Source organism: Myotis davidii, unplaced genomic scaffold (genome assembly GCF_000327345.1).
Source record: "Myotis davidii unplaced genomic scaffold, ASM32734v1 scaffold59, whole genome shotgun sequence".
NCBI lineage: Eukaryota > Metazoa > Chordata > Mammalia > Chiroptera > Vespertilionidae > Myotis > Myotis davidii.
The window spans coordinates 2,702,188-2,716,626 of record NW_006293001.1 but is presented as its reverse complement, the minus strand read 5'-3'; the positions used below and the strand labels follow the sequence as shown (position 1 = coordinate 2,716,626).

General features: G+C 36.6%; 1 protein-coding gene across 11 annotated transcripts in view; it reads right to left on the bottom strand.

The window, feature by feature from the left end:
* Nucleotides 1-14,439, bottom strand: part of SLC4A10 (solute carrier family 4, sodium bicarbonate transporter, member 10) — a 235,597-nt gene that overhangs the window by 112,378 nt on the left and 108,780 nt on the right. For all 11 annotated transcript variants that reach the window (XM_006766483.2, XM_006766486.2, XM_006766489.2 and 8 more), the window contains exon 5: nt 6,516-6,676. In XM_006766483.2, coding sequence (XP_006766546.1) covers nt 6,516-6,676 — 161 coding nt within the window. The remainder of the gene's footprint in view (nt 1-6,515; nt 6,677-14,439) is intronic.

The following is a 14,439-nucleotide window of genomic DNA, read 5'->3' as shown; positions in this document are numbered from 1 at the left end:
CTCTCTATATAAAACCCTATTATGCTAAGTGTCCGATGGATCAGTCGCTATGATGCACACTGACCACCAGGGGGCAGACGCTCTGACCAGTAGGTTAGCTTGCTGGTGGGGTCTGGCCAATCAGGACTGAGCGAAATGGGCTGGACATGTCCTGGAGCCCTCCCACGGTCCCTCCCCATTGGCCAACCTCCCGTTTCCCTCCTACTATAGGCCCAGTGCACGGTGAGGTTCCTCAGCCTGGCCTGCACCCTCTCACAATTCGGGACCCCTCGGGGGAAGTCGGACTGCCGGTTTCAGCCCCATCCCAGCAGGCCAGGCTGAAACCAGTATTAGTGCGTGAAGCCAGGCCTGCAGGGATCAGGCCAAAACTGGCAGTCCAACATCCCCCCAGGGATGCAGTAGTGCGAGAAGCAGCAAGTGGCTGGGGAGGTGCCTGAGTCCAGGCTGGGTGCCATGCCCGCTCATCCTGGCCCCACTGCACCTGCCGCCACCGCTCTGCTCGGTAGCACTGCCGCAGAGGCCGGAGAAGCTCATGCTACCGCAGCTGCACTCGCCAGCCCTGAGCCAGGCGTCTGGAGCCCATAGGTCAGCTGTGGGAGCACACAGACCACCAGTGGGCAGCTCCTGCATTGAGTGTCTGCCCCCCGGGTGGTCAGTGTGCATCATAGCCACTGGTCAAACAGTGAACTGATCAACCGGTCACTTAGGGTCATATATTACTGACTATATTTCCTATGCTATAATTTATATCCCTGTAAATTATTCTGTAACCAATCTGTACTGTTCAATCCCTTAATCTTTTTCACCAGCCTCCCACCATGCTTCCCTCTGACAACTATCAGTCTATTCTCTGTATCTATGAGTCCATTTCTATTTTGTTTGTTCATTTATAATGCTCTTTAGATTCCACATATAAGTGAAATCATATGGTATTTGTCTTTCTCCGGCTATCTTGTTTCACTCAGCAATAACAACCTCTAGTTCAAATTCAGACAATTATTTCATTATGATCAACAGAATGAAACCCTAGAGACTATGTGATTTTATAGATTCTATATAAATCTCTGAACTCTTTAAAGATTATCTTATAAATGCTTTGTCCTAAAAACCCATTGTCTTAACTTGAAAGGATGCTCAGGGCGGAGTGGGAAATAGGATGGGTTTAAATCCTACAATTTGGTTGACAGCACTAAAAAATGTATTTACTAAATATATAAACTACTAAGAAAATACGTACTTTCTGGGCCAAGGACTGTAATAGTGTAAGCATGTTTAAAAATGTATGACATTCCCATTCTCCTAAATTTGCATATTATATTCAGTAGAGCAAACTATGGATTTTTACTTCACTGAAAGAATTTAGACAATAAAAGTTCAATTAATGAGCTGAGAGCAATGACTGATAATCTTTCATGGTACTAACTTTGGTTTAGTTCTAATTTCTTACTCTCATTGACAGAATTAGGCTAACGTATAGACCTTGCAGAAGGTCTTTACAGTGTTATATTTTAAAGAGATTAACACAGACCATAAAATTGCCTATGATTTGTAAAACTTAATTAAGAATAATTATAATACAATTAATCTTCATATCAGAATAAATTGTGGTAAGAAAATATATCTTGAGAATTTGATTTGAAAGGGTTTAGTAATATTTTGAAGGAAGAAGTTTACATTTATTCTGAGTTCCCTGAAACATTGGGAAATAGACATTTTTAAATTAACTTTATCCAAAAGAAAATCCTACTTTAATTATACCAGAAATTCTTAACAGACCTGCCAGATATAAATGGGATTTTCTCCTACTAAGTCTATAAAACCTCTTTAAAAAATGATCTAAGAGTCTATTAAAAACATCAGAATACTGATATAAAAATCCTTCATCATTCTAAAACAATATCTGGGTCATAATCTTCTGCTAGAAAAAGCCTAAAAAACACTAATGCTGCAGAGCTCAGACATTTGCAAAATACTCAGGTTTAGAGCCCTTAAAATAGGCTATTACATCTAGGTTTTGGAAAATAGAAACAAGTGACTAATATGTTAGTAACTGCCTAACATATAGAAAATTGTGATAGAAAAAGGTAAAGAGAAAATTTCAGGCCTTATTGTTAATCATTATGGTCACAAATTATCTATATATCTATATATATATAAGCCTAAGCGACCAGATGACCAGATGACCAGCTGGTAGCTGTTGATGCCCACTGACCACCAGAGGGCAGATGCTCAATGCAGGAGTTGTCCCCTGGTGGTCAGTGCACTCCCACAGCAGGATTGCCACTCAGCTGACAGATGGGCATCAGACACTGGGCTGATGACTGGCGAGCGCAGCTGCAGCAGTGTGAGCCTCTCCTGCAGACATTCCCCCCTGTGTGCCCAAGTGGCAGCAGATGCAGCAAGGCCGGGATGAGTGGGTGCTATGCCAAGTCCAGGCTCGGACTCCTCCATGGCCACCTGCCACTTTGTGCACTACTTCGTGCTGTGAGGGATCGACACGATTGTGGGCTGGAGCCCGATGAGGTCCACTGATCCCCACAGGCTAGGCCGGGGGACCCCACCGGTGCACAAATCCATGCACTGGGCCTCTAGTCATAAAATAAAATAAAACAAAATTTATAATTATAGGTTAAAAAAAATTCCCATCTCTGCAAGTGGCATCTGTGATATATTACTAAACAATACAGCTTATTTGTCACAAAGTAAAAATAGTGGTAAGTAAACAACAAGAAAATAATTACAAGCCATAGGAAGAAAAGTTTAAATTAGATTTCATTGAAGGTAGAAATAAATATCTTTGAATTAAATAAGTCAAATTAAAATTATTCAGAGAGGGAATCTTGTTACATTAATAATTGAAAAGGCATTTAAGGTCATAATGATTAAGTATTTGTAATAATATTTTTCTATGTGGTTTTAGCTCTAAAGTATTTACAGTTTATGAAAGACATTTTACAAACTGATATACATTGAAAATAGGATATTCAAGTTGGGCTACTCTGGAGACAGAAAAATAGACTAATTAGAAGAGCAAAATGAATACTAAAAAGCTATCTGGGATATTGAACTTCTACTGAACTACTTCCATTTGTAAAGATAGCCTTAGAAACTGTAATTTGCTTTTGAAAGCTAGATTTAACACAGCTAACAGCCTTCACATATTCTACAGAATTGAGTTTGAGGAAGAAGGCAGCAATAAAGAAAGGAAGCATAAATTTAGACAATAAAACTAAGCTAAGGTAATAAACAGAGTTTTAGTGAAATTAATGGGAGACGATTTCCTGGTAGAAATAAATTTCTAAGAAAGCAGAAGTTATATGCTTTAAGAAACATAAAGCCAAAAAGAAAAAAAAAAGAAGCATAAAGCCTACTAAAACTATAAATGTTATTTTCTGAGGCTAATTTTGCCAGATTGAGAAATTTGACAGCTTCCTTATAGATAGCCAATCCAACATTCATTTGGATTAATCCATTTTCAAAAGTAATGCCATCACTAACATTAAGTAGCAGAAATAAACTCCTTACTTTGGGCATGACCCTTAACCTTCTGAATTTCAGTATCTTTATTTATGAAGTAAGGATAACAATAAGAATAGTAAGCCCCAAGTTTATTTTGAGTATCAAAAGAGAGTGTAGTAGAATAACTAAAAAGAGCTTCCTAAACTGATAAGACCTTCCTAAATGGGCAAATACTATGAAAAGTCCAGTTATTTGGTTCCTTACTAAAATATTTATTAGGGAACCTGGGGGAAGGTGGATCCAAGATGGAATCATAGAAAGACCCTGAACTCACCTCCTCCCACTACCATACCTAGTATACACCTACATATGGAAGAGCTGAGGGCTAATTGAACAGCTTCTGCACAACAAATGCTAAAGCAACCACATTAAAAATAGGAGAAACAGAGACACGGTAACAACAAGGACCCTACCCCCAACACAATGTCCTGCAGTAGGGAAAAAGACCACTAACTGCCTCCTGAAGACTTGCCTACCCGGGGGCACAGCAAGAAAACAGCAATTAAAGGGCACCTACACTATATGTGAAGGAAATCCATTGACTAACCCTATAATGTCTTCCAAATGGGTGAAAAACAACTAGAAGTCTCTCTAGGAAGTACCATTTTTTACATTTCCCCCTCACCTTTATAGAACAAGTGGGAGCACAGTCCAGATGCTTTCGCCATCCTGGGAAGGCTGCCACAGTGCCTGCAGACCCCCGATAAACACCAGACTGAGCTGTCCTGCCAAGGCAGCCCCAGTCCTGGTCACTTTGAAACCCCCGTAGCCTGTGTCCTGCCAAGAAGACTTCTGTGCAGCTTGTCCGGGACATCTCCGCCCATGCCCACTCCAACTCCAGTAGTCCCACTGGTAGCCCCAGAGAAGAGCATAACAGAACCCCTACAACCTATGCCTGATCCAGCTCTCCTGCCCAGGGTTCCTGGTACAGCACATTCCAGGACCTCCCAGCTCCTACAAGTCCCAGCTCCAGCCATCTTGCTAATGTGGATCTGGCACGGCATGCCCTGGGACCCCTCAGGCCGTGCCTGCTCTAGTTGCAACTGGTTTGCCAAAAGAGCCTGGCATGTGCAGGCTACACAGCAGCCACTCCTTCAAGACTTGGTGAGGTAGAGAGGGAGCTGTTTTGCCTAACTCATAGAAACAAACACAGTAAGTCAAACATAATGAGCAAAGGAATATGTTCCAAATTAATCCCCCCCCAAAAAAAAACATTAACAAAACTGAGGTAAGTAATTTACTTATAAAGAATTCAAACTAACAATTATAACAGTGTTCACTGAACCCAGGAAAAGCATGAAGGAACACTGTGAGAACTACATCAAAGAGTTAGGACATATAAGAAAGAAAAAATCAAAACTGAAACATACGCCGAAACCCGTTTGGCTCAGTGGATAGAGCGTCGGCCTGCGGACTGAAGGGTCCCAGGTTTGATTCCGGTCAAGGGCATGTACCTGGGTTGCGCGCACATCCCCAGTAGGGGATGTGCAGGAGGCAGCTGATCGATGTTCCTCTCTCGTCGATGTTTCTAACTCTCTATCTCTCTCCCTTCCTCTCTGTAAAAAATCAATAAAATATATTTTAAAAAAAAAACTGAAACATACAATAATTGAAATGAAAACTACCCTAGAGGGAATAAATACCAGACTAGATGGTACAGAAGAACAGATTGGTGATCTGGAAGACAGAATAGTAGAAATCACACCATTAAAAACAGGAGAGAAAAAAAGAATTTTTAAAATTGAGAACAGTTTAAGGGACCTCTGGGAAAAACATGTAATGCAATGTATGCATGCCCATCAGCACCAACAACCAAATAATCTTTAAATTAATTCAACTGCCATTAAAATCTGGGCTATATCCCTTGGAAGCCTATTCTTTCTTCAAACAGTAATGTAGTGTAACAAAAGGAACACGTGGCTAAAGTCAGAGGCCCTTCAATGGAACCTGGACCATGAAAGTTTCATAATTTCTATTTTCTCATTAAAATTGGGACTGATACTTCATGAGGCTAGTCTGAAGATTAAATTAAATACACTATTTTTCTAATACAACATTCTCTCATTTATGTGATCAAAAACACACAGTTTGGTGGGGTTTCCCCCCCCCATCTCTACAATATAATTATGGCATTAACATCTTCCTTAAGTCTCTATTTCACAAAAAATTCCACATATACATGGATCTGCTACGCCCCACCCCCCCGCAAAAAAAAAAAAACCAACTAGGAATTTTTAAAAACTGCTTAAATACTTGCTTTACTTTTATTTTTAAAATCTCCATTAACCATTTCATTTATACCCTTTTAAAACTCATTTCTGTGTTTTTTGTATTATTTTTACTAAAATGTGTTTTTCAGACCATAAGATACGTGAGCTCTTTGCCTCTATTTCTAGAATACAAGTAAGAAGCTTCCTAAACATCACTGCTTGTGTGATGTCACCATAATAGGCTCCTAATGCAAATCATTCTCCCCAGGGGCTGGTCATAGTGTTCAATTACAAACTAATCTCAACTGCATCACTTGGTAGCCTCTAGGATTCGAGAGTTTAAAATAAATGATCATACCTTCCTATTGTTTTCTAAACAACATTTTTCCCATTTACTAAATAAGATTTTTTTACTTGGTTATTTCATGTTCTTTAATATTGAAAAATATCAATCTCTAGCTTTATGATTGTTTCCTTACATTTTTTAATGATGACAGTCTAATTAAATATAATAGTGAAAACAATAAAAACTAAGTGGGATTCAGGATATCTAGATTCTTGTTCTGACTTGCCACTGGACCAGTTAAACCATACTTTTCTGATACTCAACTTATTTTATGTTAAATAAGAAGGCTGGAAAAATTATTTTTAAGATGTCATACACTGTGAGAATCTATTTTTCAAAGATCACGCATGTATAGAATTATAAGGAAAAAGTAATAACAAAAATCAGCTGTAGGCATAAGGATGAAAAGGCTAAAGAATGGGGAGGGGGGGAGGATATACCTGCAATTTCTTCTAAAGTATTGGCATGCATGTCCAGCAACACAGTTCCATTCAGAATACAACTTCTCAACTCAAACAAGCTGTGTAATGAAAGAGTCGCCACATAAGGCTTGCTCCACCTCTCTCCTCCATCTTCCACATCTTCTTCAAACTTCAACCACCTACACAAATAAATATTATCAAAACATTGAATATTATATTGTAGGTCCATGATGCTTTATCCTAATAATAAAAAGTAGAAACAGCTCAGCTGGTGTGGCTCAGAGGTTGAACACTGACCCAGGAACCACTGGGAAAAAAAGGTCACCATTTTTATTCCCAGTCAGGGCACATGCCTCTCATCGATGTTTGTATCTTTCTATCCCTCTCCCTTCCTCTCTCTCTAAAGTCAAGAAATACATATATTAAAAAGTAGAAATATAAAGATATTCAATTGCTTCTTGGTTTCATGGGTTTTGAAAGTAAGTAAAAGCTATCCCAAGTCACTCAGTTTATTTCATTTAACAGGAATTCTTTTGTCATTGAATAACATATTAAAATTAAAAACTCATATAGTTTTATATTAATTTGTCTAGCTCTGAAAAAGTATTTTAATATAAATGTTTCATCAGTGGTTACAATGAATCTGTTATAGAACTAAGAAAAAGTATATATACTTCATGAAAAAATAATGATAATTGAAAGAGATGCAAAAGAAAATAAAAGAATACTCATTTTTCTTTAGTGGGAGGTCTTAAAACTGAATATTTTTTTAAATTTTTTTTATTGATTTCAGAGAGGAAGGGAGAGGGAGAGAGATAAAAACATCAATTATGAAAGACAATCACTTATTGGCTGCCTCCTGCATGCCCCCTACTGGGTTCAAACCTGAAACCCGGAATTGAACCCAGGACCTTTCAGTCCTCAGCCCAACACTCTTATCCACTCAGACAAACTGGCTAGGGTTTAAAACTGAATATCTGAATCTCTTAATAATTTTTCCATTCGATTAGAGAAGCTTATATAACTTGGGGACTGTTCTACAGGGAAAATACTTATTAGGCCTATTGATTGCAGTCACCTCCTAAGGACTAAATTTATGAGAACTAAGCTCAACCCTCATTCCCCGGGCCTTCTTGCCAAGAATGGGGAATAGAAGAACCTTGAAATCATGGTCTTGATATCATGGTGCCAAATGGACACCACTGCCCTCTTGGAGTGAAATAAATTATATATATATATATATGAATGATTGTTTCTAAAGACAAATAGAAGGAATAAAGAGAAAACAATTATTTTTACTGCTCTGGCATAAGAACCAAATCTCATTCTCTTAGGAACTGTTCTACAGGGAAAATACTTATTAAATACTATTAATCTTAATAGATGACCAATTTAATTCAAACTTTTTAAAATGTTTTTGTTGATTTCAGACAGAGGAAGGGAGAGGGAGAGAGACTTAGAAATATTAATGGTGAGGAGAGAGAATCATCAATCTAATGGCTGCCTTCTGCATCCCCCCCCCTACCCCCGCCACTGGGGATGTACCAGGCATGTACCCTAACCAGGAATCAAACCATGACCTCAACCACTGAGCAACACCAGCCAGGCTAATTCCAACATTTCTAATGAATCCTAATATAAACTGTCTTTCCTATCCCATTCCCCACCCTTTTCCTCATTCCTTTTCTAGTGTCATTTTGCCCTAACTTCCTCTCTCAATGCAATACCACTCCAATTCCCTATATGATATTATATTACTGTTTTATGTAATCAAATGATCCAATGCCAACAGAGGACAAATATGTTGCACTAACTAGTCAGGACAGTGGATCAGTCAAATATAACTAACCAAAAGGGCTAGTCAGAATGATTAATGTGCAGAGTTCCAAGGAAGATAAAGAAAGCTATGGATCTGTCCTCAGTGTTCAAGGAGCAAAAAATTTTCAGGAAGTGAAAAGAAACCCAATAGGGAAGAACAGTTATGCTGGCCAAGTTTCAGATAGGGAAGAATAACTATACCTACATAAAATATAGGTATAACTATACCTATATAACTATCCTATATAATAAAGAGCTAATATGCTAATTAGACCAAAAGGCAGAACGACCATCTGGACATCCTTCCGGACAACCGTCCAGATGACCTTCCAGATGACACTGGGGCTGCAAGGACCAACCGAGACTGCAAGGGAGGGCCAGTCAGGGCTGCGAGGGGCTGCGAGGGGCTGAGAAGGCCAGCCAAGGCAGCCGGAGCTACAAGGGCCAAGCCCCTTGCACGAATTTCGTGCCTCAGGCTCTAGTACCTATATAAAACACTTGAAGGTTAAAAAAAAGAAACTTACATTTAAGTCCTAAATCACTGTCAGTATTTCTAAAATTGCTGGCAATTTTATAGAATATTTATCTATTCAGTTAGGAATTTTTCATATTAGTGATTTTTAACATTCTTTAGCCCTTAACAGGGCCATAAAACTTCATAAATCATATGATGGTCATAGCATAGTATCAACTATATTTGTTTCTCTTTTCTTGGCAAGGAGTAGAATATCACTGCCTCCATCCCTTCTTACTGGGTGATGCCATGTGACTGTTGACTAGTTCTGGAAATCAGAAATGTTCAAGATGGAGGCGGCTATACAAGTTAGGGTCTCTAAGTAACTACAGTGAACAGATGTGTGGAGCCTCCATTGACATGATAGACATGTATCATGAGACATAAAAAAAAGCCTTTGTGATTTGAAACCATTGAGACTGCAGAATTTTTTTCTAACAGAATTTAGCTTAGCTTAAACTGATACAGATTGCCATTTGTGCTATGCATACCAGCATCAAAGTCTTAATTGAAATGAATGATGAAAGCAAATATAATTTTAATAAATAAATTAGTATTTCTTTCCAGGTTTAAAAGTAAAATCATGTTCACATTCTTAATGTCAGTATCTCAAAGGATCAACTTCTTGGCAGACATTTTGAGATAATATGGAATTGTGGAAAAAGTCTTGGACTAGTTGGGAATAAAAATAAATTTTGGTTTTGTCTCTATAGCTAAATTGTCATGTAACCAAGGGAAAGACTTTCAGTTTCTCTGGGCCATGTTCTTCTCATCTATAAAATAAGACAAATTCAACACATTAAAAACTTGCCCAAGGTCACCTAGCCGATGACTGTCAACCACCATCAACTCCAAGTGTTCTTGTTTTTCTCTAAAGTCTGTGACCGTTCTCCACCATTATACAATTTACTTTGGTTGAATTTATGGACTTTTAAGCTGAAATATCTTTTGCTAATGCATATAGTGGAAACAACTGATTTAACATTTGATTTTCATTCTTGTCTGGAACAAATCTCAACCTGAAAAGTCTTCTCTGTTCTCTTCCTCCTTTTTACATTATCCACAGACATGACCCCAAGAGAGTGGATTCAACTTTTATTAAATTCTCTGTCACCTTGAATACTATTCACATATGATGTTTTTTAAAAAAGGGCAAAAGAAGGGAGTATGTAGAGCAACACTTATTTTTGGTGTTATTTTGACTAAAGGACCTTAATAGAATTAAAATCTAGTTTCCAGTCCCTTGAGTAGTAAAGACTTAGGGTTATGAAAGGATGTAAGGGACCATAGATTTCTCTCAGTTGAAAAATGTCTTCAGTTAATGTTTCTGGAGCTATAGTACATTCTGTCATCTCTACATATAAAATCACTCCTAAAATGTTGTATTTAAAATTTTCACTCAAGTAAGACATCCCGAAAAATGTTTCTACATTATTAAAATATTATCGTTTCTTAATTATTTATGTATAAGTCCATAAACTAACTCATACAATAATGTTATTTGTGAGTTATGGTAACACCAATAATAAATTCATTTTTAAAATACTAGTGGGCTTCTAGATCTACATATATCAGCAAACCTTTTCATATAAGGAAAATTATAGTTAAATTTTATACTTCCAAATAAAAGTGAAGATAATTAAATAAATAATAAAACATCTTCATCATGTTATATTGGCTCCTTTGAAAGTGAAAATTTAAATTTTAAGAATTCCTGGGAGGAGAGGGGAGGCCATGAATGTGTAGTCCCAATCATTTTTATCCCATGTATAGATAGATTCAGTAACCACCACCACAATCAAGATAGAACACTGTTCCATCACCACAAAGAATTTTCCCTGTCTGTAGCTTGTCTTTTCATCCTGTTAACAGGGTCTCTCACAGCACAAAAGTTATTAATTTGAATGAAATCCAATTTATAATTCTTTTCTTTTATGGATTATGCTTTTGATATCATGTATGAAAACTCATCATCCAGCCCCAGGTCCTCAAGATTTTCACCTATGCTTTCTCTAAAATTTTCATAGCTTTATGTTTTAAATTTATAATTTACTGTCAATTAATTTTTGTATACACTGCGAGGTTTAGACCGAGGTTATTTTTTTTTTACCTATAGATAATTGTTTCAGTACCATTTGTTCAAAAGACGTCTTCCTTTACTTAAAAGCTCCCTTTGTCAAAACTCAGCAGTATTTGTGTTGGTCTTTCCCAGTTCCCTATCCTGCTGCATTGATCTATGTGTCTATCTGTAAAACATTTTAAAAACAAATCCAAAATGTGTATTCTTTTCTTTAGAATAATTCCCTTCAAATTAGGTGCTTGGCCTTTTGGAAAAGGAGAATGAAGTCTCTGGGAATTCCAAACAATTTGGTAGTTAAAAGGACCACATATAAGTCATTTGCATGAATGGTTTGATTTAGCCGCAGGTTTCATGACCACTGCAAGAGGAAGCAGAAGATCCTTTCTATAAAAAGGAACCCACAAGTTACAAATAGCAAGTTACTAAACATTTCAAGATTCAGTGCTTCATGCCAGCTTCAGAATAATGCCAAAGGCTTTAAGATATTTAAATATTTTAAAGGCTACATTAAAAATTTTATATATACACAAATTCATAAGTATAGCTACTTTCTGGGGGGAGGGGGGGGGCTCATTCCATTTTAAACTTCAAAGATAGAAATTAACAGGTCTGAGAACACACCAAATCCTGTTTCAAGATTTGTAGTCACTGAGTATGCTGTCAGTTGCAAAATGCCTGATTACAGTTAATGACCTAAAGTGCTGCAATTTATTCCAGTTTTCAAATAAACTCAGCTGACATTTGTTTGAATAGCAAACCAAAGCAAACAAGAGTTTCACAGGCATGAATGAGAAGTGATGGACAATAAAAAAAATCAAGGTTATAGGCCATAAGCATGACAGTTTCTATGGGGGAGGGACAGGTTTAAACTCAGAGAATATTTTCATTTCCTTCTGTATCTGGATCTGTTTTCATCCATGATTAACACATTGGAATCTTTTTGTACTAAACTACAACAGCCTAATATAGGTGTTTCATTAATTCTTTGAGGATTAAGTTGACAATAATCTCTATAATACTCATATTAAAAGTCTATAAAATAAATTTCTTCTGCAAATTAGAAAAAGATGTTTTCCATATATATTAAATCTTTCTGTTTATTCCATTCCCACTAATTCCGGTAACCTTTGCAAAGAATTTTTATTGTCTGCTTGTACTCATATAGAAAGTAAAGAGGTTACTATACCACCCAAAATTATAGCCTCAGAGAAGTCATGGCTTCTCAAGAGAAAACATCCTCCTTTGGGTAGAGCTGGGGATATGGAGGGCTACAGTGGGGAAATGGTTAGGGTGGGGACTTGAGAATAACATATGTAATTATAAAGAGCCTATTTTAACAAAAAAGGGGGAAATGAAATATATCCAAACCTAGTTTATCGATATTCGCTGTTCTTAATCCATATTGTCTTCACACCTCACATTGCACTGAAAAATCGTGATGACTTGAACCTTTGCTAGTTTTGAATATTAAATGCTTCACAACATCAATAAAATCATTTTGAGGTAATAATCCTTTCTATACTGCCATGTATGTATCAGAGGCCTCACTGCTACCCCCTGCTTGGCCTCTTCTGAGCTCCTTTGTGGAAAGCACTTTTTTTAAAGGACCACCACAGTGAGTCGAGCATGTTGACTCCACAATTGCACAGCTGTGGTATCTTTGAGAACTTTTCTATTAATAACATTATATGTTATTTATAAGCAGAACATTCTAATCTTGTTGATTTCATTAGTCCTTGTCATATGGCTTCTTTAGGGTTTTTAAAAGTGAACAGCTGTTTTTCACAAACATTTATTCAATAATTTTGATTCAAAAAATTCACTTCAAAATCTAAAACTTTGCTCAAGTTTTACTTGGCAACAACAGTGGGTATGAATTATTCAAGATGTGATATATGACAGGTGCAATGTGCTGATAAACTATTCTTTTTATTTCTACTAGGGTAGAAAGATATTAATCCCCCTGGAATACTAATCAAAAGAGTGAAGTGCTTCAAATGGTATGCTAATGATTTATTAGAATTAACTTGCATTTGACAAATTAGATGGAGTAATTAATTAAATAAATTTAGCCTTTTTAAATAAATTAGGGACACCAGAACAAAGTTACTTCTGCCACTTTAAAATCCACTACACTTCTAAGTCTTCAATAAATACGTACTGTTCCCTGACGTATTGTCTCAGCCAAAATTCATGTACCCTCCTCTTCAATGTCTGTTACTATTTGATTGCTAATCAGATGTCTCCCTGAACCTTAAACAGCTGCACCATGCATGAGATTCCGGAAGCATGTCTGAGAAGACAGGTCCCAGCTAATAACATACAAGAATACTAATAATTAACTAGATCATCTCTTTTATTCTTTATAAATAAATAGCAATACATTTTGGTGGTTAAGATTAAACACTTTGTTCAACTCAACCATTAGAACATAATAAAAATCTTATTGGCTCAACTGTGACAGAATGAAAGACTAGATTCTAAATTGAACTGTCACCTACTAGCTTTATGAGACTGGGCAAATTATAAGAAGGTATTAGTTAAAAGGAACAGATGACTATTCTATTCTGGAAAGTGAAAAATCAACAAGCATTTTAAGAATAAGAGAGTTACTCATGCCAAAACACATATTCCGAACTTACTTCTTAGCTATGTTATATGGAATGAGAGTAAAGAAAGAAATACTTCAAGTCATCTGGGAACACCTATTTCTTTTTTGTTCCCCATCACCATTTATCCCTCTATACCGTCTTCCACTTCCACCCTCCCCTATCCACCCCCAAATCACCACCATGTCCAGGAGTTCTCTCACTTTTTTTACTTTTTTGCTCAATTCTCTCACCCCAGTCCCTCCAGAGCTGTCTGCCTGCTCTCCATCTATGAGTCCGTCTCATATTTGCTTGGCAGTTATAAGAAATACGTGTTCTTTCTCACTCATATGTGGAATTTAATGAACAAACAGGAACACCTATGTTTTATAACCAGTTAAAGACATATTTCTAAACTTATACAGGGAGGTTAACACTTTAAATTCCTTATCAACAAATCATATAAATAGTTATATCACTAATTTGTGAAGATTATTGTGGTTTTTATCATCAAATAAAGAAGATGACTACATACATTATGTATATTAAAAACTCCAAAGTGTTTAGTTTTTGATGCAATTGAAAGAAAAATATAAAGTAAAAGGTTCTTAATCCTGAAATTAACCCGGTTACATAAAAACAATTTCAAATTTGGTTTTATATTTGAAATACTGTAATAGAATCGTCATAAGGAAACTTATTAATTTTGTAAATTTTTACTTAAAACATAATTCACACAGAATAAAATTCCATCAATTTTAGGTATTAAAAAAGGCAAATAAAGAAAATGATAATTTTACATAAAATAGGTAAAGAAAAGAAGCAATTAGTTCATAGGAATAAAATAAAAACATATGGGGACCTGGCCAGGTAGCTCAGTTGGTTAGAGTGTCGTCCAGATAAACAAAGATTGCAAGTTTGATTCTTGGTCAGGACATATAA